General features: G+C 34.4%; 2 protein-coding genes and 1 non-coding gene across 4 annotated transcripts; 1 reads left to right on the top strand and 2 right to left on the bottom strand.

Annotated features, from left to right (window-relative positions):
- Positions 1-6,436: 6,436 nt before the first annotated feature.
- Positions 6,437-6,543, bottom strand: LOC112096031. The gene has a single exon (XR_002904189.1). It is a non-coding gene; the product is annotated as a small nucleolar RNA R71 (small nucleolar RNA).
- An 8,143-nt stretch (positions 6,544-14,686) lies between these two features.
- LOC18054894 (rhomboid-like protein 11, chloroplastic) lies at positions 14,687-15,921 on the top strand. The gene is made up of 5 exons (XM_024177993.1): positions 14,687-14,812; positions 14,926-14,966; positions 15,059-15,225; positions 15,306-15,368; positions 15,696-15,921. The coding sequence occupies exons 1-5, from the start codon at positions 14,757-14,759 to the stop codon at positions 15,852-15,854; spliced, it is 486 nt and encodes a 161-aa protein (XP_024033761.1). The 5' UTR covers positions 14,687-14,756; the 3' UTR covers positions 15,855-15,921.
- A 494-nt stretch (positions 15,922-16,415) lies between these two features.
- On the bottom strand, positions 16,416-19,677 carry LOC18054893 (pentatricopeptide repeat-containing protein At5g25630). Of its 2 annotated transcripts, none has more exons than XM_006450562.2 (4): positions 19,431-19,677; positions 18,841-19,067; positions 17,691-18,602; positions 16,416-17,547 (listed from the first exon to the last, which is right to left on the bottom strand). In XM_006450562.2, the coding sequence occupies exons 2-4, from the start codon at positions 18,943-18,945 to the stop codon at positions 16,651-16,653; spliced, it is 1,914 nt and encodes a 637-aa protein (XP_006450625.1). In that variant the 5' UTR covers positions 18,946-19,067; positions 19,431-19,677; the 3' UTR covers positions 16,416-16,650. The 2 variants fall into 2 exon arrangements, with proteins under 2 accessions (XP_006450625.1, XP_006450624.1); XM_006450561.2 differs by having other exon boundaries at positions 19,496-19,677.
- Positions 19,678-23,691: the final 4,014 nt, after the last annotated feature.

Here is a 23,691-nt window from a genome sequence, read left to right as displayed (position 1 = left end):
AAAATTAGGAATGGATATAATCTAGAGTTTATAACATAAATGAATAAACACAATAAAGTGGACATGGAGTCACCGTGGCTGCCGAAAATGATAGAGGCGCTATTCTGCTTGTTCTACTTTTCTCTGGCAGTTGCAATTCTTGAGACTCTATTCTCTTATGCAGCGTGTATATTATGCCGGCAGCCCTTTGAACTAGATACTTTCGATTGTTGTTTTTCTTCTATCAGTATCGATCGAATTTGAGTCAGTTTTCCGGCATCGATCTTGACCCTCTCATCAACAGTTTTATTTAAAAGAGCCCTTAAAGATAAAGCACCTTCAACAATGTTGAAGAAATTGCTGTAATATATTTCGCTGTCGTTGGGAAAAAAATAGTTGAATTCACAGTTGTCGGGGAATGATTTAAAATAGCATATACAGGCAATGAATCGACTACGTTCATACTTGGGCATGATGTTCTTGCTGGATAAGAAAATCAAAATTGATAAATGACTTTTCCAAACTTCAAATGATAAACCGAGACTGCAACGTGTAACACGCTAAGGTATGATTTATGATAGCTTTAAATGGGTAATGTGCAATCCCCTAACCCGAACAACAAAGAGATATATGTTAAAAGTAAACGTTTAACTAACAAAATTTGTTTAAATAAATGTTATAAACGACAAAAGTTTGATTTTGTCACTAAAAGTATAAATGTCGAAAGTACATGTTTAGCTAACCAAACTTTTTTAGGTTGAATTCTTCTACTTAAAGCAGAACCAGAGGTAATCAACCATAGAATCATATAGAAAAAATTATGTATTAAATTAGGATTGGATATAATCTAGAATTTATAACATAAATGAATCAACACAATAAAGTAGAACTGGAGTCACCGTGGCCACTGAAAATGATAAAGGCGTCATTCTGCTTGTTCTACTTTTCTCCGGCATTTGCAATTCTTGAGACTGTATTCTCTTATGCAGCGTGTATATTATGCCGGCAGCCCTTTGAACTAGATACCTTCAACTGATGTTTTTCTTCTATCAGTATCGATCTAATTTGAGTCAACTTTCTGGCATCGGTCTTGACCCTCTCATCAACGGTGCCATTTAAAAGAGCCCTTAAAGATAAAGCACCTTTAACAATTTTGAAGAAATTGCTGTAATCTATTTCGCTGTCGTTGGGAAAAAAACTCTTGAATTCGCAATTGCCTAGGCATGATTTAAAATAGCATATACAGACAATGAATCGACTACGTTCATGCTTAGGCATGATATTCTTGCTGGGTAAGAAAATCAGAATTGATAAATGACTTTTCCAAACTTCAAATGATGGGCCGAGAGTGCAACGTGTAACACGCTAAGGTAAGATTTATGATAGCTTTAAACGGGTAATGTGGAATCCCCTAACCCTAACAAGAAAGAGATATATGTTAAAAGTAAACGTTTAACTAACAAAACCTGTTTAAATAAATATTATAAACGACAAAATGTTGATTGTGTTACTAAAAGTATACATGCTGAAAGTACGCGTTTAGCTAACAAAATTGTTTTAGGTTGAATTCTTCTACTCAAAGCAGAACCAGAGGTAATCAACCATAGAATCGTATAGAAAAAATTGTGTATTAAAATTAAGAATGGATATAATCTAGAGTTTATAACATAAATGAATCAACACAATAAAGTGGAACTGGAGTTACCGTGGCAGCCGAAAATGATAGAGGCGCCATTCTGCTTGTTCTACTTTTCTCTGGCAGTTGCAATTCTTGAGACTCTATTCTCTTATGCTGCGTGTATATTATGCCGGTAGCCCTTTGAACTAGATATTTTCGACTGATGTTTTTCTTCTATCAGTATCGATCGAATTTAAGTCAGCTTTCCAGCATCGGTCTTGACCCTCTCATCAACGGTGTCATTTAAAAGAGCCCTTAAAGATAAATCACATTTAACAATTTTGAAGAAATTGCTGTAATCTATTTTGCTGTCGTTGGGAAAAAAACACTTGAATTCGCAGTTGTCGGGGCATGATTTAAAGTAGCATACACAGGCAATGCATCGACTACTTTTATGCTTGGGCATGAAGTTCTTGCTGGATAAGAAAATCAAAACTGATAAATGACTTTTCCAAACTTCAAATGATGGGGCGAAAGTGCAACGTGTAACACGCTAAGGTATGGTTTATGATAGCTTTAAACGGGTAATGTACAATCCCCTAACTCGAACAAGAAAGAGATATATGTTAAAAGTATACGTTTAACTAACAAAATTTGTTTAAATAAATATTATAAACGATAAAATTTTGATTTGGTCACTAAAAGTATACATGCCGAAAGTACACGTTTAGCTAACCGAACTTTTTTAGGTTGAATTGTTCTACTCAAAACAAAATCAGAAGTAATCAACCATAGAATCATATAGAAAAAATTGTGTATTAAAATTAGGAATGGATATAATCTAGAGTTTATAACATAAATGAGTCAACATAATAAAGTGGAACTGGAGTCACCGTGGCCGCCGAAAATGATAGAGGCGTCATTCTGCTTATTCTCCATTTCTTCGGCTGTTGCAATTCTATAGACTCTATTCTCTTATGCAGCGTGTATATTATGCCGGCAGTCCTTTGAATTTGATACCTTCGGCTGATGTTTCCTTCCATCAGTATCGATCGAATTTGAGTCAGCTTTCTAGCATCGGTCTTATCCATCCCATCAATGGTTTCATTTAAAAGAACCCTTAAAGATGAAGCACATTTCACAACTTTAAAGAAATTGTTGTAGTCTATTTTGCTGTCGTTGGAAAAAAAACTCTTGAATTCGCAGTTGCCGAGGCATGATTTAAAGTAGCTTACACAGGCAATGCATTGACTACGTTCATGCTTGGGCATGAAGTTCTTGCTGGATATGAAAATCAAAATTGACCAAGGGCTTTTCGAAACTTCAAATGGTGGGCCGAGAGTGCAACGTGTAATATGCTAAGGTATGATTTATGATAGCTTTAAACGGGTAATGTGAAATCCCCTAACCCGAACAACAAAGAGATATATGTTAAAAGTATACGTTTAACTAACAAAACATGTTTAAATAAATATGATAAACGATAAAATTTTGATTTAGTCACTAAAAGTATACATGCCGAAGTTCACGTTTAGCTAACCAAACATTTTTATGTTGAATGCCTTTACTCAAAGCAGAACTAAGGGTAATCAACCATATAATCATATAGAAGAGATCGTGTACTAAAATTAAGAAGGGATATAATCTATTGTTCATAGCATAAATGAATCAATACTATAAAGTGGACATGGAGTCACCCTGGCCGCCGAAAATGATAGAGGCGTCATTCTGTTTGTTCTAAATTTCTCCGGCAGTTGCAATTCTAGAGACTCTATTCTCTTATACAGCGTGCATATTATGTCGGTAGTCCTTTGACCTGAATACCTTCGGCTGATGTTTCATTCTATCAGTATCGATCGAATTTGAGTCAGCTTTTCGGCATCAGTCTTGACCCTCCCATCAATGGTTTCATTCAAAAGAGCCCTTAAAGATGAAGCACATTTCACAATTTTGAAGAAATTGTTGTAATCTATTTCGCTGTCGTTGGGAAAAAACTTCTTGAATTCGCAGTTGCCGGGGCATGATTTAAAGTAGTTTACACAAGTAATGTATCGACTACGTTAATGCTTGGGCATAGTGTTCTTGCTGGATATGAAAATCAACATTGACAAATGGGTTTTTCATACTTCAAATGATGGGCCGAGAGTGCAACGTGTAACACACTAAGGTATGATTTATCATAGCTCGAACGGGTAATGTGCAATCCCCTAACCCGAACAATAAAGAGATATTTGTTAAAAGTATACGTTTAACTAACAAAATCTGTTTAAATAAATATTATAAATGACAAAATTTTGATTTGGTCACTAAAAGTATACATGCCGAAAGTACACGTTTAGCTAACCAAACTTTTTTAGGTTGAATGCTTCTACTTAAAGCAGAACTAGAGGTAATCAACAGTAGAATCACATAGAAAAGATTGTGTACTAAAATTATGAAGGGATCTAATCTAGAGTTTATAGTATAAATGAATCAACATTATAAAATGGATCACGAGTCACCGTGGCCGCCGAAAATAATAGAGGCGCCATTCTACTTGTTCTACTTTTCTCCGGCAGTTGCAATTTTAAATACTCTATTCTCTTATGCAGCGTGTATATTATGCCGGCACCTATTTGAATTGGATATCTTCGGCTGATGTTTTCTTCCATCAGTATCGATCAAATTTGAGTCAATTTTCCGGCATCGGTCTTCATCATCTCATCAATAGTTTCATATAAAATAGCTCTTAAAGATGAAGCACTCTTCACAACTTTAAAGAAATTGGTGTAGTATATTTCGCTGTCGTTGGGAAAAAAAACTCTTAGAATATGTTTAAATAAATATTATAAACGACAAAATTGTAATTTGGTCATTAAAAGTATACATGCCGAAAGTACACGATTAGCTAACCAAAATTTTTTAGGTTGAATGCTTCTACTCAAAGCATAACCAGAGGTAATCAACCATAAAATCATATAGAAAAGATTATGTATTAAAATTAATAAGGGATGTAGTCTAGAATTCATAGCATAAATGAATGAACATTATAAAGTGGATCTTGAGTCACCGTGGCCGCCGAAAAAGATGGAGAGGTCAGTCTGCTTGTTCTTCTTATCTCCGGTAGTTGCAAATCCAGAGACTCAATTCTCTTATGTAGCGTATATATTATCCCGACAGCCTTTTGAACTGGATACTTTCGGCTGATGTTTCCTTCTATTAGTGTCGCTCGAATTTGAGTCAGTTTTTCGGCATCGGTCTTAACCCTCTCATCAACGGTTTCATTTAAAAGAGCCCTTAAAGATGAAGCACTCTTCACAGCTTTAAAGAAGTTAGTATGGACAATTTCGATGTCGTTGGGAAAAAAAACTCTTGAATTCGCAATCATCGGGGCATGATTTACAGTAGGTTACGCAGGCAATGCATCGACTACGTTGCTGATTGGGCATGGTGTTCTGACGGGAAATGGAAAGAGTAACTGACAAAGGGCTTTGCCAAACTTTAAATCATGGTCCGAGAGTGTAACGTGTAACACACTAAGGTGAGATTTATGATAGCTTAAACATGTAATGTGCAACACCCTAACCCGAACAACAAAGTATATAGGCTAAAAGTATACGTTTAACTAACCTAACTTGTTTAAATAAATATTATAAACGACAAAATTTAGATTTGGTCACAAAAAGTATACATGCTGAAAGTACACGTTTAACTAACCAAACTTGTTTAGGTTTAATGCTTGCACTCAAAGCAGAATTAGAGATAATCAATCATTGATTACCTCTACCCACACCCACAAAAGGGTTATACTTAAGTAAGATTTGTAAAGAACTATAAGTAGGAATTCACTTTGTATGGTATAGAGAGTGGATGTTCATAATGTCATACCTTAGGTGTAATAACAACTGGTCATTGTTAGGATGCTTTAGGGTATGGGAAGTCCAACAAGCGACAGCTGAGGATGCAAAAGAGTTCTGCACAGTGCTATAGGAATTGTTGTAGCAACTGGTGTTAATTTGATGAAAAGCACATCCCATGAAGAGAGTTTGATCATTCAGCTTCTTCGTTCTCACTAAACTCTTTGTACGCAATTTATCTAATCTACTTCATTACTGCATTTATTTGATTTATTTTTTTATAATTTTTAATTTCGGTAGTAACCAACTTTAACTAAGTTCCTCTTGAAATAAAGGTAGATTGCATTATCGTGATTGTTGTAGTATTTCTAGTAACATCAATCCTTGTGGAGACGATCTTGAATATTCATTACTTTATTATTTATTGGTGACATCAATACCAATTGAGTAAAAATAACCAACAAGTTTTTGGCATCGTTGTCGGTGATTGATTGTTTATTTTCAAAGTGTGAAGTCAATCTTGACAGTGCCAACTTGATCTAATTTGTTTTATTTATTGACAGATCAACACTTGCATGCGCAAAGATAGATCTGTTGAATTTCAATTTGATCATGAGATTGAAAAAACTATAAGGAAATTACGAAGAGAGTAAAGAAATTCAAAAACTACTTCAAAAATAGATAATTTACAAGATGTGGGAAACTTGGATCATCATGGGCCACTACAACCTGTCAACATTCAAGAGGGGTAAAACACGCACGTTAATAAGAGATAACTAAGTAACAACAATATCATTTACATGGCAGATGACAGAGACATGGCTATCAGAGATTATGCTGTGTTAACTCCTCAAGTTGTACATCCTGGAATAGTCAGACCTGAAGTGGAAGCCGCAAATTTTGAACTTAAACCAGTGATGTTTCAAATGCTGCAAACATCCTGGAATAGTCAGACTTGGCTGACAAATTCTTAATGAAATATTTTTCACTAACCAAGAATGCAAAATTGAGGAATGAGATCATTTCTTTTCATCAACTTGAAGACGAGAGTTTGTATGAGGCTTAGGAGAGATTTAAAGAGCTACTCATAAGGTATCCTCATCATGGCATTCCATGTTGCATACAGTTGGAAACCTTTTATAATGGGTTGAATCCAAGTACAAGATTGATGGTTGATGATCCATAACTTCTACTCCTGCAGCGGTAATGCAAGTTGCTGAACTATCTTGCGTGTATTGTGGTGAGGGGCACGTATCTGACAACTGTCTAGGAAATCCAGCATCAGTAAACTATATAGGCAACTTCAACCGACAACTTCAGAACAACCCATACTCAAATACTTACAACCCTGAATGGAAGTAACACCCAAATTTCTCATAGAGCAATCAAAATCATCATGTTTCAGCACCGAGTGGACAGAACATGCATACTCAACCACCAGGTTTTCATCAGCAGAATCAAGGGCAAAAACACACTAGTCATGATCCACTTACTTCATTGGAAACACAGATTAAAGAATATATTGTGAAGAATGAAGCAATTGTGCAAAGTCAAGCTGTATCTCTAAGAAACCTGAAAAACCAAATTGGATAGCTTGCCATAGCAATGAGTAGTAGATCTCAGGGAAGTTTACTTAGCAATACAGAAGATCCAGGAAGAGAGTGTAAAAAACATTGTAAGGTAATTAATCTGAGATCTGGAAAGAATGTTGATGTGACTAAAAAGAGGTTGGAACTTAACTCCTCACAAGAACCTCCTCAAGATGAGAGGATGTTACAGCAACCCAGCCATCAGGATCCTGGTGCTAGTGGTCAAGCTGCAGCAACTTTGGAAGGAAACCAACCGATAACTGCTGAAGAAGAGGTTGAAACACCTGTGGTGACAACTTACAATAAATCAAAGGAGCAGAGATTGGTACCTCCTGAAGCTGTCCAGCAATTTTGGCAACTACCTCATTTCCCACAGAGATTCCAGAAATAAAAACAAGAAAACAGTTTAGCAAATTCCTGGAAGTGCTGTAGCAGTTACACATCAACATACATTTTGTGGAAGCATTGGAACAAATACCTAATTATGTGAAATCTCTAAAAGATATTTTGGCAAGAAAAAGAAGGTTGGAAGAATTTAAAATTGTTGCCTTAACACATGAATGTAGTCACATGCTTTAAAGTAAGATCCCTCAAAAATTGAAGGATCTAGGAAGCTTCACAATATCATATTCAATTGGAGCTAGGTACAATGGTAGAGCACTATGTAACTTGAGAGCCAATATTAATCTGAGCCATTATCTGTATTTAACCCATTAGGAGTAGGAGAGTGCATGCCAACAACAGTTACTATGTAATTAGCTAACAGATCTCATGGATACCCTGAATGAAATATTGAGGATCTATTGGTAAAGGTTGACAAATTCATCTTTCCAGTGGATTCCATTGTACTAGACTTTGAGGCTGATAAAGAGATACCAATTATACTTGGAAGACCTTTCCTGGCAACCGGGAAGACTCTGATAGATGTGCAGAAAATAGCGGTAACAATAAGGGTGAATGACTAACAAGTCATCTTCAATGTATTAGAAGCTATGAAGAGTCCTGATAAGGCAGAAGATTGTAATTTCCTGAGCATTGTGGATCTTGTTGTAGCATACAAAATAAATAGATGCTACAGTAATGAGGTTATCAAAGTTGCCATATTTGAAAGATTTGAAGAAGAAGATGTTGCAGCAAATCAGATAGATTGGATGTGAGAAAAGCAATCTAATAGACATAACAGATTTGATGAACCTCTAAATTTTTCAGACAGGAAAGTGAAAACGACTTTACCATCTATTGAATCACCTCTTACTCTTGAATTAAAATTGTTACCTTCACATTTGAAATATGATTATCTTAGTCATAACAATACACTTCATGTAATCATTTCATCTACTTTGAATGCAGGTTAAGAAAAGAGTCTGGTAGATATGCTTGGGAAATACAGAAAAGCAATTAGATGGACTACGGCGGACATTTCATCTACTTTAGATGCATGCATAAGATTTTGTTAAAGGACTGCTACAGCAATTCAGTAGAGCAACAGAGAAGGTTAAATTCCATTATGAAGGAAGTCGTGAAGAAAGAAATCATCAAATGGCTGGATGCTGGGATCATATACATGATATCAGACAGTTTATGGGTGAGTCCAGTTCAATGTGTTCCAAAGAAGGGAGGAATAACAGTGATAATAAATAAGAAAAATGAACTTATTTCTACAAGAATAATGACTGGATGGAGAGTATGTATGGATTACAAGAAGCTCAACAAAGCCACACGGAATGATCACTTCTCACTTCTCTTTATAGATCAAATGTTGGACAGACTTACTGAAAAATAATATTATTGCTTCCTAGATGGGTATTCAGGCTACAACCAAATTGCTATAACCCTAGAGGATAAGGAAAAGACTACATTTACCTGTCCTTATGGAACTTGTGCCTTCAGAAGAATGCCCTTTGGTTTGTGCAATGCTCCAGCAACTTTCCAGAGATGTATGATGTCTATTTTTTCAGATATGGTGGAGCAAACATTGGAAGTATTCATGGATGATTTTTCAGTCTTTGGAGGAACGTATATTGATTGTTTACACAACTTGGAAGAAGTTCTTAAAATATGTGAGATGACTAACCTAGTATTCAATTGTGAAAAATGTCATTTTATGGTGCAAGAATGAATAGTGTTGGGTCATAAGGTGTTCAAGAATGGCATAGAGGTAGATAAAGCAAAGATAGAAGTGATAAATAAACTGCCACATCCTACTTCAGTTAAGGGGATTAGAAGTTTTTTGGGACATGCTGGATTTTACAGAAAATTCATAAAAGACTTTTCCAAAGTAGCTAAACTATTATGCTCATTACTAATTTACTAGAACATGACAAACCTTTTCCATTTTGATAAGGACTGTCTTTAAGCCTTTAGAGAATTGAAGAAAGTTTTTATCATTGCACCAGTGGTTATAGCACCAGATTAGACTCTACTGTTTGAGCTTATATGTGACGCCAGTGACCATTCTATTGGGGTAGTATTGGGTCAGAGGAAGAATAAAGTGTTCCACTCTATATACTATGCCAGCAAAACTATTACTCAAGCTCAAATTTATTACACTACTACAAAGAAAAAGTTGCTAGCAGTAGTATTTACTTTCGATAAATTTAGAGCTTACTTGGTGGGTACTAAAGTGACAGTTTACACAAATCATGCAGCCATCAAGCACTTAATCTTAAAGAAGGATGTTAGACCGAGATTAATAAGATGGATCTTATTGCTTCAGGAGTTTGATTTTGAAAATTAAAGATAAAAAAGGGACTGAAAATCAAGTATCAGATCATTTGTCTAGGCTAGAAGCGAATGCGAGCACATTGACAAACAAAGACATCACCAAAACATTTCCTGATAAACAACTGCTAGTAATACAACAGACACAAATGCTGCAGCAACCAGGATCTCCATGGTATGCAGATTTTGTTAACTACTTAGTAAGTCGATTACTACCACCTGAATTGAATTTTCAGTAGAAAAAGAAATTCCTTCATGATGTTAGAAGCTACCAATGAGATGACCCATACTTGTATAAGTTATGCTCAAATCAGGGAATACAAATATGTGTTTCAGATGAAGAAATTCCCCATATATTGCAATCTTGCCATGCTGCAACATATGGAAGACATTTTGGTAGTCACAGAACAGCTGCTAAAGTTTTACAATTAGGTTATTACAGGCCTTCCGTTTTTAAAGATACTTATGAGTTTGCTAAATGTTGTGACATGTGTCAAAGGACATGAAACATAACTCAAAGACATGAAATGCCATTGACAAACATTCTGAAAGTGGAGATTTTTTTTTGTATGGGGAATAGATTTCATGGGTCCTTTCCCACCATCTTTTGGGAACTTATATATCCTGGTTGCTGTGGATTATATCCCAAGTAGGTAGAAGTTGCATCATTACCTATCAATGATGCTAGAGCAGTAGTGAACTTCCTTTAGAGAAGCATTTTTTTCCAGGTTTGGCACTCCACGAGCAATTATTAGTGATAAGGGTACTCATTTCTGCAGCAAAGTATTTGTTGCAGCCATGGTGAAATATGGAGTCAAGCATAAAATAGCAACAACATATCACCCACAATATAATGGCCAGACAAAAGTGTTTAATAGAGAGATTAAGAAAATCTTAGAAAAAGTGGTGAACCCATCAAGAAATGATTAGTCTTTGCGCTTACATGACTCCCTATGGGCCTACAAAACAACGTACAAGACACCACTCGGCATGCCTCCCTACCGAATAGTGTATGGGAAAGCTTGCCACTTGTCACTCGAGCTAGAGCACAAAGCATATTAGGCACTAAAGCAATTAAACTGGGACGTACATACTGCAGCAGAGCAAAAGAAACTTCAACTATGTGAGCTTGATGAATTACAGCTATTCTCGTATGAAAATGCAAGAATCTATAAAGAGAGGACAAAGCACTGGCATGACAAACACATCCAACACTGGAAATTAATCCATGGTCAACTAGTTCTGCTCCATAATACGAGGCTAAGACTATTTCCAAGAAAACTGAAATCTCGATGGTCTGGACCTTTCAAACTGCTCAGAATTTATCCTCATGGGGCTGTTGATCTCTTATATGAAAAGACATGCCAGGAATTCAAAGTTAATGGGCATAGAGTTAAGCATTACATGCATTCAGCTACAGACTGTTCAAATGAGGTCTTACTCCTGAGAGAATCGACATTATAAGCACTCAAGTAAGGTCAGGCTGAAGGACCTTAAATCAAGTGCTCGATGGGAGGCAACTCATTGCTGAGGCAGTCATTTCGAATGAGATGGATCCTCCATGGTTTTGTTAAAGAATTTTCTTTTAATTTTCTTTTATTTTCCTTATTCATGCTTGTTTAGGGGAAACGGGGCATATCCCACACAATTCCCTCTTGATCCATGCCAAAGACCCTACAAATCTTAAAGACTTCTTCTGCATCAGTAGCATCCCCACCCAGACAATTCTCCAACCCATTATACAAATCTTAAAGACTTCTTCTACATCAGTAGCATCCCCACCCAAACAATTCTCCAACCCATTATGTTTAAACACCTTAATCACATTCTCTTTTTCTGCACCACCACCAGCAATCACATTCTCATAGTCATTCTCCCCTATTAATTTTTCTTTTTTTTGTAAACAAAAGTTATTGCTATTGTTCAGATCATCATCACAGTTGAGAGGTAAAGCATCAAACCCAAATGATTTACAAAATTATCATTAAAATAAATAAAAAGATCATACCTTACGATGAACGCATGGACATATTGCTAGCTATTATTTTAGATAAATAAATAAAATTCCAAGAGATTGATTTATTGGGTTTTTTGAATTTGAAGAAGTGACCACAAACTTTTCATAAATAATAACAATAAGATCCCGACACAGTGGCAGGGCATAGGGCGCGGGCCTAAGGATGGCAAAAGGTCAGCTCGGGCTCGGGCTCGGGCTTGACCAAACTCGAACTCAACCCGATCAAAAAAATTTAAAGCCAGACCCTAAAAAAATCCGAACATTTTATAGGTAGGGTCGGGTCTAACCCGACCCGAATCGGGTCAACGTCGGGTCGAGCCCAACCCGACCCTACCGAAATAGTTTTCATATTATTTTAATGTTAAACTATTTTTTAACGTTTTGTTTTATATTCATGTTATTTTAATATTTTCTTCTATACATGCATTTTAATTCAATAATTTAGGCAACTCAAATTTGTCAATATCTTGTAATGTTATGACCACATCCCAAATTCATCCATGTTACTTTTTAATTTTTTTTCTCTTTCTATTTATTATACCATGAATATAAAACAAAAGAAATAATTTTTCTAATTTAAAATAATTAACAAGACAAAGGTAAAATATACAATATAATTAATCACAAACTAATGCACAAAACAACCAATTAATAGGAATATTTTTTTAAATTCAATTCCATATTCCAACTTTAAAAACACACAATGTGATTAAATTAAAAAAAACACAATTCAATTCCACAACCATTTCAACCCCACACATAAATCAATTCCAAAATCCAACATAAAAAACACACAATGCAATTAAATTAAAAACACACATGTAATTCCATAACCATTTTAACCATACACAATTCAATTCAACAACCCAACATAAAAAATAAAAAATAAAAAACTCATGTCTTATACAAATAAAAACACACAATTTAGTTCCACAACCCAACATTAAAAAAAAATCTCTTATACAAATAAAAACTCATAATTTGGGTTGGGTGATGTAGTGATGTGTGCTTGTGTAAAACTTGTGTTAGTTTTTTTTTTTCTTCCAAATAGGGTCGGGTGGGGCTGGGTCAGCTTAAAGTCCGACCTTGACCTGAAATTTGTTAGGGCTTAAAAATTTTGACCCTAACTCAATCCGAAACCCAAAAATTCGGGTCAAAGTCTTAAAAATTAAGGTCGAGTCAGTCGGACCAAAAATAAGATCGGACCAAATTACCAAACCTACGTGGGCCGCAGGGGCAAGGGCAACGGGCGCAACGCCTAAATGGTTTGCCATAAACAGTAAATTTTTTTTTCCGACAAAAGTTTAAACATATATTTCTGAATGGTTTGGGAATAAAAACTAGTACAGGCTCTTAGAGCAGTCAACTTGATCCCTGCATTTAGAACTAAAAACCTAGCAACCTGTATGACATCTTGACTTGAAATGGTTAATTTGCAGTAAAAACAAACTGAGATCTTGACTTGAAATGCTCGCAAGCATCAATACAACTCAGATCCGGCAGCTGCTTCAGGAAAACCAAACTGGCTTGCAGTAGTATTGAGAATATGACATTATGAACCCTTTGCAACAGATTCTCCGGCCTCAGAGCCATCTTTGGCCATGCTCCCAACTTCTATATCCATCTTGATAATCTATCACATCCCATCAGCCAGCACAACTCAAACAAACATAACATGGTTCAGATGTATTCTGATGACTTGATAATATTGCGACCATTTTCATTTAGAATATGCATCTTCAACTGTAAGTTTGAATGTACTGGGGTAGAGAATAAATAAATATGCATTGAAGACGTGCAATAGCCATTGTTTGGTTCATCATCACTACCATTTCATTCAATAAATCTCCCATTCCCTACACACAAATATTGTCTTGTTATCAATATTATGTTTTACTTGGACACAAAGTTGTGATACAAAGTGATGTGACATGCATACATGGTAAGCTGACTTCACGAGAAATTAAACTCACATTCCCTGCATGCATACAAAGTGATGAAATTTATTTATATAAAGCTTCTAAACCCTTTTGCTTATTGTAGATGCCATGGGACTGGAGGAAGATTCTGGAGGTGCTGATACTGGCCAATTTGTTGTAGAGAAGGTGATTACTTCCCACTTATCTTGTAAATTATACTTGGTAAGCTGACTTCACGAGAAATTAAGAACTAAGAAGTTTGATGAATATCTGATGCTCACTATACATTATTTTCAAGTGTATTGGGCCAATCAGATGCTTATGATGTTATCATCATCAAAATTCATCCAAATCTAAAATAACACATTCTTGCGGTTTCTTTTGCCTAAAAATTGACATAAGCTTTCAACTTTCCTACCTTTATCAATACTTTTTTTTTTTTGGATATTTAGCAATGCATTTCCTTTTTGAGACGTGAATCTTCTCAGTCTTGTTTGCTTTGCTCTGTGGGTTATGGAGGCAGCCCAAGCTTCAGCCGGAATGTCGGGCACTTTTATTGGTGGCTATTCAGTGAAGCAAGCCGATCCTTGAGCTGAAGCAAGGGAAACAGGAATTCAGAAGCTAGATCAAGCTTGTAACAACTCAGTAAAGCTCCATAACAAGCTTCCAAGGTCGGATTCATAGGAGATCATGGTAAATTTCAAAATTACCTAAAATATGTGTTTGCTTGGAAATGCACGATTAAGGGCATAAAGTTTGTTATTGTTTCAACATTTAATCCATAATTGCTAGTGAAACAAAATCACTAGTTATGAGAGTGTAAGCAAGAGAGGGTTAGTGAACATTAGTTGCTGAGTAAAAGGAGGTGTTTACGACTTTTAGCTTCTATGCTTTTAAAATTAAGTTTAAACGCATGAATATGAAGATAGTTCACCATATCAAGTATCAACAACGAGAGTCATTTTTCATGGTATTCTTAGTGCTATTGTTTTACGTGGCATATTGAATGATGCTAAAACCAGGGTTTGATTAGGTCCGTAGCATCAAATCTTTGTACTTGCATCATAATTTTCCGCCATGGTACCAATTTGTGACTGCAGCTTTCTGTCATGCTACCTGGCGAGAATTTTAAGGTATTGATAATTTTGATGACGAAAACATCACCGATGTCACAGATGAATATTGTACTCTAGTATAATTTTTTCTTCTCTTCGTTGAATTTCTCACTTTTGTGGACTCTCTTCAGGAACCATCTTTCCAGTAACCTTTTCTTCTTTTACACCTTCGGTATGCGTTTCATTTTGTCTTAGATTATGAAATTTGATTATTGAAAAGGATCCATTTGAAATGAATTGAATTAATCCATCTTTCTTAAACAGGGAAGCTTGTTGAGGAGGAGGAAGGAAACTGTGGATTGTGGCTCTCTTACATTTTTTCAGGTGCCGCTGCTAACTTTGTTCCGTGGCTTATTTTACCAAAAAATGCAGTTTCTGTTGGAGCCGCTGGTGCTGTTTTTGGGTTGTTTGCGATTAGTGTCCTCGTAAAGGTATTCAAAATCCTGGGATGTGTACAATTCAATATAAAATTTATTTATATGAAGCTTCAAAACCCTTTTGTTTATTGTAGATGTCTTGGGACAGGAGGAAGGTTCTGGAGGTGCTTATATTGGACGAATTGGTTGTGGAGAAGGTGATTACTTCCCTCTTATCTTGTAAATTATACTACACAAACTGACTTCACGAGAATTTAAGAAGTTTGATGAATTGATGCTCACTATACATTATTTTCAAGTGTATTGGGCCAATCAGATGCTTATGATGTTATCATCATCAAATTTCATCCAAATCCAAAATAACCCATTCTTGCGTTTCTTTTGCCTAAAAATTGACATAAGCTTTCAACTTTCCTACCTTTATCAATACCTTTTTTTTTGGGGGGGATATTTAGCAATGCATTTCCTTTTTGAGATAAGTGAATCTTCTGAGTCTTGTTTGCTTTGCTCTGTGGGTTATGGAGGCAGCCCAAGCTCCAGCCGGAACGTCGGGCACTTTTATTGGTGGCTATTCAGTGCAGAGTATCAATCACATTGCAATTTTATCTGGTGCTCTCTTTGGTGTATTTCTGGTTTGCTTCTCAGCAGAGTTCCTTCTCAATGTCCTGAGAATAAGGCATTGAATCTTCGCGAGAAAAGAGACAAAACTTTGTGACAAAATTAACCAACCTGTTGTATAAGAGGACAGAACTGCTTGTAACAGCAGTTAATCTAAATTGTTAAATACGCTTATCCACAGAATTGCGGGATTGGATATACTTCAAATTTATTCGAGTTGTCGGTGAAAAAGTTATTTTACAATGAAAACGAAGCTTATTTCTTGAGTTGTGAGCTGGAAAGTTATTTTAAAATGAAGAATATATATGGCAGTGACATGAGTCATGAAGTGTTTTGTAATTGCTGGAGATATGATATAGTAGCTCGTAAATCGGGTGCTTTCGGGAGGGCAATTAACTAAAAAGCTACATATATGCTTTTAGGTTTGCATTCCTCTGTACAAGAAAATTTTTCCCCTTTAGCTTCTAAATGAAGCCGTGTTTTAAAACTCACAGCTCAGTATTGTTTATGTTAAGTTTTCTACCCCGAATATTTTCATAGTCACGTTTTCAAGGGAAAAAGCCGGCCTTTTATTTGCACAACTAAACGTTTTTTCGAAGACAGAAAAAGTAAATCAGGATGTTTATAACGTGGGATGGCAGAAACAATGCGCATTTTTGGTACAGAAAATATCAGCAGATACATGGGCTGGGATGGCGATGGGACTGGTTTTCACTTGCATAAAGAAAAAAAAGGTTAAAAATGAGAAATTCCCTTTTCTATGTACAACATATTGACTGTAATTTCCTTCAACTTTTTTTTTTTTCTAATGATGAAGAGTATGAATGTAGCTGCATCAAGAAGCAGATTTTGCATAGCTTCTCAGTTCAGGAACACCACTGTACATGAATTTGCAAGCTGACTGTACATACCGACCTGCCCTAGAGGCTGCTTTTGGCAAATAATTGGCAACCTTGCTCCAGATTTACAGGAATGAGAAAGGTACATGGATGTTGTAGCAAACCACGAGCACTCCAAAGAAGAATCAGCATCTCTTAACAGCATTCGACCTTTTTTAAGAGCTGCAGCTGACCCTTTTTGATCGCTGCTAACTACGTTTGGTATCTGTAAAAGATTAGGATAGGAGGCAGTTGTAGCTTCTTTGTGATAAAGTCTCTCTAAGCTTTCAACTGGTATCTCTTCCTCTGCCTCCATTTCATTGGTTCTTTCCTTATTTTTTATTTTACTTAGAATCCTTTTTGCCTCCTTGGTCAATCCAGTGGCACGCCAAGCTTCTGCAAGAAGCAAGAAGGTGGATTTCTGAGGGTGGACTCCAAATGCTTTCATGATTTGGAGTATTTCTTCAGCTCTCCATGGTTGCCTGGCTTCGCTGTATCCCCACATTAGGGTCTCAAAAGTCTTCAAATTGGGAGAAACCCCATGTTCACACATCTTGTCGAAAACCTCAATTGCACGATCCATGCTACCATCACTGCACCATCCACTGATGATGGTTGTGAAAATAACTACATTCGGGTGGAATCCCGATTCAATCATAGTCATTAGTAGCTCTTCGGCTTTTTCTGGTTCTTGTTCACGGACATAACCTTTAGCAAGAATGCTGTAAGCATGTGCATCAGGTTTTATGCCAGCCTTCCCCATGTCATCGAAGATCTCTTTGCACTTATCCATGAACCCGGCTGTGCTCCATGCATTCATGATTGTGCTATAAGTTATAACATCTGGATTCACCCTGAATTCTTTCATCAAGGCCAGAACCTGCAAATAATATTTTAGAAAATTTATTCAAGCCAAAAAATAATAATAATAATTACACAAGTGTCAGGACAGTACACCTTTGCAAGTAAACACAAATCTGGGAGAGAGAGAGAGGAAAAAAAAATTCCGATACCAAAACTTACTTCATCAACTCCGTCTCTATCCATGATTTCTACAAAACCTTTGATCAGCAAGTTGAAAATAACAAGATTAGGATGCACTCCATATTCCTTCATCGTACGCGCGAACCTTAAAGCTTCCTTTATTTTACCCTCTTTACAATATCCGCTAATAATGATGCCACAAGTCCTCCCATTGGGCTGCACACCGTTGTGCTCCATTTCTACAATCACCTCTTCAGCCTGATCTGCCTCTCCATTCTGAGCATACGCTGTTGCTATTGTATTATAAGTAACGACATCAGGTTTCATCCCAGAAGCTGCCATCTTATGCATAACATTCCAAGCCTCCGTAATGTTCTTTTCGTTGCACCATGCTCTAACAAGCACATTATAAGTCCTGAGATTTGGTTTCACATTTCCCTCTCTTGACATTAGGTCCAGCAGTTTCACAGATTCTTCAGGCTTGCCAGCAATACCATACCCTTTGATTAATGTGTTATAAGTGCTAGTAGTGGCCGTCAATCCACTCTCCTTCATTTTCCAGAAGGTGTCCATTGCTTCTTCCATGTTACCAGATTCAGAGAAGGCGTTTATCACAGCATTAAAAAATATCGAGTCAGGATCCATACCATTTTCTTCCACCTGTGACATAATAGAATGTATGGAGTTGAAGCGCTTCTGGATGGTCAAGGCGGCCAAGAGGGTTGTGTAGGTTACTAAAGATGGTTTGTGTCCCCCTTCAATCAAGTTGTTAAAAATGGCCTGGGCTTCCTGGGGCTTTCCTCTTTCTATCAAACTGTTCATTAGTTTTGTCATTGAGCGTACAGTTCGGCAACTTTCCTTGTTCATGCAGAAAGAGCAGTGGGTTTGTGGTTGGGAGTCTGTGGGCTTTGAATTTGAATATAACTGTTTCTTTTCACCAGGATTATTCTTCTGCAAAGTTAACAAATTTAAAATTATTAAACCTATAACTATCTAGAAGTGAAATATATAAAAACTTTTGTTGCTCATAGCCTAACCATGGTATGTAAATATTTAATCTCAAGCTACGGAACAATAAAATTGATTCTTTTCTTCCCAAACCAGGCTAACCAAAGTTAAATTAAAAAATGATAATAATAAATAAAATAAATAAGAAACAAAATCAAACTGCCGAATATTCAACACATACCTTAGCTGGTATCATTTGCCCCCATCCTTTCTTCACAATGGTACTTCCAGATTGATATTTGTCATCAGTTTGCAAAAAAGCCTTCCCTTCAGCAAATTTCCCCATAGATCCTCTCAGTTTGTCCTCGTCAAGCTGAAAATCTCAAGCAATCTGATCTCTGAACAAATTTCATGCAAAGGCCAGAACTTGAAACTTTATCCACCACCACATTCCCTCATAAAAAAATCCTAGAGAAACAACAACGGATATATCAGCAAGTTCATAAATCAGATTAGTTCATAAATCAGATTAGTTCATAAATCAGATTAGTATGTTGGCCAAGCCCAAATCTAAAGAGCCACTCACTCACATCATAAGGAATTTTTTGTTTCATACAAATAAGCTCAGTAAATGAAAAGCCCATTTGGGTATTTGATATGGCAAAATTTCAACAACTATTATAGCAAATAGTTCAAGACATTATAAATCAAACAAAATCTCTTAAACACTACAACAGCTAAATAATCTTCTCTCAAGTTCAAAATAGTTAACCTTAAAGACAGTAAAGCACAAGGAAAAAAATGAAAAAAAAAAAAACCCAAGTAATAAACCTTTTTGGGCACCAAGTGAAGGATCATTTGAAGAGGATTAACAAAAACTACTAACAGTGTTGTACCTCTTGGCTACAGTGAGGGGGGGATGGAGTTTGAATTTCTGAGACTGAAGGTATAGTGCATGGACAATCATAATATCCAAAAAAAAAATTATCCACAAATATTGCTAACAAAACAAACACAGACAACAGTAGATAAGAAAGCCAAAAGGTAAGGCTGCAATTCTCGACAATTTTGCTTTTCTTTTTTTTTTCGTTACAAATTTCTATTATTATTATTTTTTCATTTTAACTTTTAAGAATGGGCTCGAATAAAATATTATTTGAGGTAAATAACTTCTGGGTCCCTACTGTTTAGAATAATTAATATGAGAGGTACAATTTGATGACAACACGGGAGAAGATTTGATTCAACTATTAAAACTTAGTGTAGATACAAGAGATTTAAAACCCCACTTATGATGACGAGAAAATTTAGTATTTTAACTACATACTAATCTTTTTTTAGAGAAAAGCATGACTTGAATAAATAAAATTAGGTGAATAAATATATAATGTGTGATGAGTAGTTGGCAAAACAGTATAATAAATTTATTAATAGTTAAAGTTATTTTAAGTAATGTATAGACAATATTATTCATTTTAAGTAATGTATAGACAATATTATTAGAACAATTGAATTTATTGTATGGGGTTTGTTATGGGGTGATAACCTACATACTCAACATATGTTAAGGATGTGGGTTCATGCTCATATGAAAATAGAGCTTAATTTTCTAAAATTTTATTTTATAAAGTAAATGTATCTAGAGTCCATTACCATAATGATGACGATGATGATGATGACGACGACGACGACAATGCTTTGAACACAAAAATTAAGTTATAAAATTTTGATAAAATTATAAAAAAAAAAACTAAAATATCATGGTAATTATGTGTAACTTACTTTTTTCAGGACATTTCTTTTCGTGCTGTTTGTCGAAATTTTATAAACGAAGTAGCATTTTCCCCCCAAAAAAAATTGAAAAAACTAATTGAGTTTATTAATGGATTTTAAATGAAATTGGACATTCTTAAACTAGGAACCGCATGGGATTTTAGCCTATCCTTAGGGATCTCAACGTTATTATGTTCCTCCATAGAGTAGTCCTTTTTACACCCTTCAAAATTTCTAGTAAAACCCCTTTTAAATTAAAATTTCCCAAACAACCAAAGACAGATTAATTAATTTTTTTCTTTTAAACGAAATTTCAATTAAACTTCTTTTAAAAAGTATTTTACACCCATCCCATTTCATAATTTATATTTATATTTTAAATTTTAATTGAAATACACAAACACAAAAGTTTAGGATTATGGGGTAGAAACTATAATAAGCAAAAATTAATTTAAGATTTTAAAAAATTAAGCGCATAAAACTTAACAAAAATATTCCCTTTAAATTAAATTTTATATGGAAGATGGTTGATTTTAAGGGTATGGTTACTATTTTATAAATTAAACTAGGGTATAAATTCAAAAGAATGGTTAAAAATTTTAGAGGGGTGTTAAAAGCTCTGGATGGTTTATTTTTTGGGTAGCGCTATTAACACCCTGTTATTTTTATTTAGAACGCTGTCTTTCTTTTTATTGGTAATTACATTAAAGGACAAAACATATATTTAAGCTCATCTACAGTGTTTCTCTCTCTTCAAACTCCAACATGCTGCTGATGGTACTTTTATTTTCTACAAACTCTTGGGCTGCTTCTTTCTCTATAAAATGGGAAAAGTCAACACAAGTCCTTTTCTTTTCATTTTTTTTTCATTTTTTTGACTCTTTATCTATGCAAAAGTAAGACTTCAATTTGATTTACGGGCAAGAAAAATCTAAAAAACAAACCTGTTTTAAAACTTTTGCCCGATGTATTTATCTCATGCGTATGCTTGTTGCATTCAGCAACTTATATATTTTCCCAAGTTCAACGTTCACAATTGGAGGAACCATCAAGAATATGCACTTGACTTTATATGGTTCTATAAACTCATCATCTCCATTGTCAGGGGTGGCTAATTTAAAATTGTTAAATTAGAATAAACTAGGGAAAAAAAAAGTAAATGGAACTTAATAGAAAATTGGTATTTTTTAGTATTAAAACCAGAATAATTGAAAAAAAAGAATTTGATAAAATTTTTGAAGGGATGTTAGAAGCTCTACTCTTGTTTTATTTTGGACCAATTGGCCGCAGTCAATAAGCCGGGCTCAATCACCCGTCTATTGGGCAGAGATGATAAAAGGACGACCCCTAACTTCCTCCTAATTACCCGTCTTGGCCCACTTGACTCCACCACTCTTTTACTCACTTTTTTCATCGAAAAATCGAGTTGAATGTTACAATAATTGTAAATTGAAAAAAATCCTTATTTAATGTTGTTATTACGATAAGTTATTTAAACCCATCAAAATATTCAATAACTCGCTAAAATATCTAATATACATGTCTTAAGTATTTTTTTTTTACTATTTTTTTTAGTTTCCATCTCACCATTTTTTTCTGATTTTATGACTTTATCCTAATTTCTCCATTGTTGCAATGGCTTACTCCAATTTTGTATTTATTCGCCAACAAAATTCTCAAAACATTTTATCATGGAACGCTATTTAAAAAATACTTAACTTGTAATGAAAATACTTGTATTTGAATCATACTAAATTACAAATTTTATCACAACAATAAATTCGTTAGTTTTAGGCATGGAAGAAAGTTCAATGATTCGTTGGGAATTGTGAATACTACATATGTTGTAAATTTTGTTTTTATTCTAACGAAATCGTTAATACTTCTTTTCTAATTGATGATGGTGCTTAAACATGCTTTTGTAAATCTCCAAAAGCATCTGCAAATATTTTTGTTGGTAATCTTGAATTTGAAGAGACAGTTGTGGGATAGAGGGGGTCTTTGTTCTAGTTATAGTATAGAAATAATAGATATTTTAAATTTTTTAATCTTAAATTATGTGTTATTAATTGAGTGGTTGGTAATTTTTTATAAGTTTTAAATGAATTAATTGTATTATTTTACCAACCAACTTGTGAATGTCACATCATTTGAAATAATTTTTTATGATAAAAAATTTAGAATGTGGAGTACCGCTCTTTCATTTATGGAAAAATTATTAGATTTCTCCATAAATATAAATAAGAAATATTTATACCCAAACTTAAATGAGGTGTGACATTTATTTTCTTCATATTTTAAAATGTTACACTTAAATTTCTTACATAACTATTTAAGTTCTTTTACGATAAAAAGGTCCATACTACCCCCAGTCAATTTAAGTTATTTTAATAACTACAACTATATAATAGGTAATGGACTCAATATGTTAAAATAAATTATGGACTTTTGAAACACAGATATTTCATTTTGAAACAATATTGTCAAATAAAAAAAATATGAAAACAAAATTGTCAAATTAACATAACTTTTGAAACATAGAATAAATAAAAACGTAAATAATGAAAATAAAAATAAAAAATTACATAAATTAGGTAATTAACTCAACTTATTAAAGACAATATTGTCATAATACATACATAACATTTAATTTTCATAGATATTTATGAAAATAACTTAATTTGATTAAGAGTAGTATGAACGATTTTATTGTAAAAGAACTTAAATTGTTAGTGCAAGGGGGTTAACTATAATCTCTTTTTTTTAAAAAAAATAAAATTGAGAGTGATCAGTATCGCAATCCACTTAAATTTAGTTGTAAGTGTATCAAACTTATATTTGAAGGAGAATCTATATCTAATAATAAAAAGATATTAAAAACAGGTTTAATGAGTATTTTATTAGGTTCTACTAATCTCACCCTTATTATTATTATTATTATTTAATTAAGAAGCTTTTTCGTTAATTTAATTAAGCTTTTTTTTAATATTAACATATAACATTACAACCATTAATAAATTAAATAGTCCAAGCATAAATCCATAATCAAAGTCCATATTCAATTTCAAAAATTTCAAAGAAAACACTCCTACAACACACGGGTATTTTGAAGAGTTACATTTGCAATTTTGAGAAGAAAATAAGGTGTCCTCCACCGTTCAACATCAGAGTGATTTATAATTTACTCAAGCACTTAACGGTAGCATTTGTGATAAAAATTATAAGTGTGGTAACTTTTTTTTTATATATAAAACCTAGATTTATAGTTATTTCTAAAAACAAAATCTGTAATTAAGGATTGGATTAAGGGTAGCAATGT

This window comes from Citrus clementina, unplaced genomic scaffold (genome assembly GCF_000493195.1).
Source record: "Citrus clementina cultivar Clemenules unplaced genomic scaffold, Citrus_clementina_v1.0 scaffold_1, whole genome shotgun sequence".
Lineage (NCBI taxonomy): Eukaryota > Viridiplantae > Streptophyta > Magnoliopsida > Sapindales > Rutaceae > Citrus > Citrus x clementina.
The sequence above is the reverse complement of the archived record's forward strand: the minus strand, read 5'-3'. Positions and strand labels throughout refer to the sequence as shown.

What these genes read in the sequence shown, in the direction of transcription:
- LOC18054894 (XM_024177993.1), top strand. Translation starts at nt 14,757, where the DNA reads ATGGTACCAATTTGTGACTGCAGCTTTCTGTCATGCTACCTGGCGAGA. An exon ending in TTTCTTCTTTTACACCTTCG is followed by an intron (nt 14,967 to 15,058) that starts GTATGCGTTTCA and finishes TTTCTTAAACAG; the next exon opens with GGAAGCTTGTTGAGGAGGAG. An exon ending in ACGAATTGGTTGTGGAGAAG is followed by an intron (nt 15,369 to 15,695) that starts GTGATTACTTCC and finishes TGGGTTATGGAG; the next exon opens with GCAGCCCAAGCTCCAGCCGG.
- LOC18054893 (XM_006450562.2), bottom strand. Translation starts at nt 18,945, where the DNA reads ATGGGGAAATTTGCTGAAGGGAAGGCTTTTTTGCAAACTGATGACAAA. An exon ending in GGCAAATGATACCAGCTAAG is followed by an intron (nt 18,603 to 18,840) that starts GTATGTGTTGAA and finishes TTAACTTTGCAG; the next exon opens with AAGAATAATCCTGGTGAAAA. An exon ending in ATAGAGACGGAGTTGATGAA is followed by an intron (nt 17,548 to 17,690) that starts GTAAGTTTTGGT and finishes TATTATTTGCAG; the next exon opens with GTTCTGGCCTTGATGAAAGA.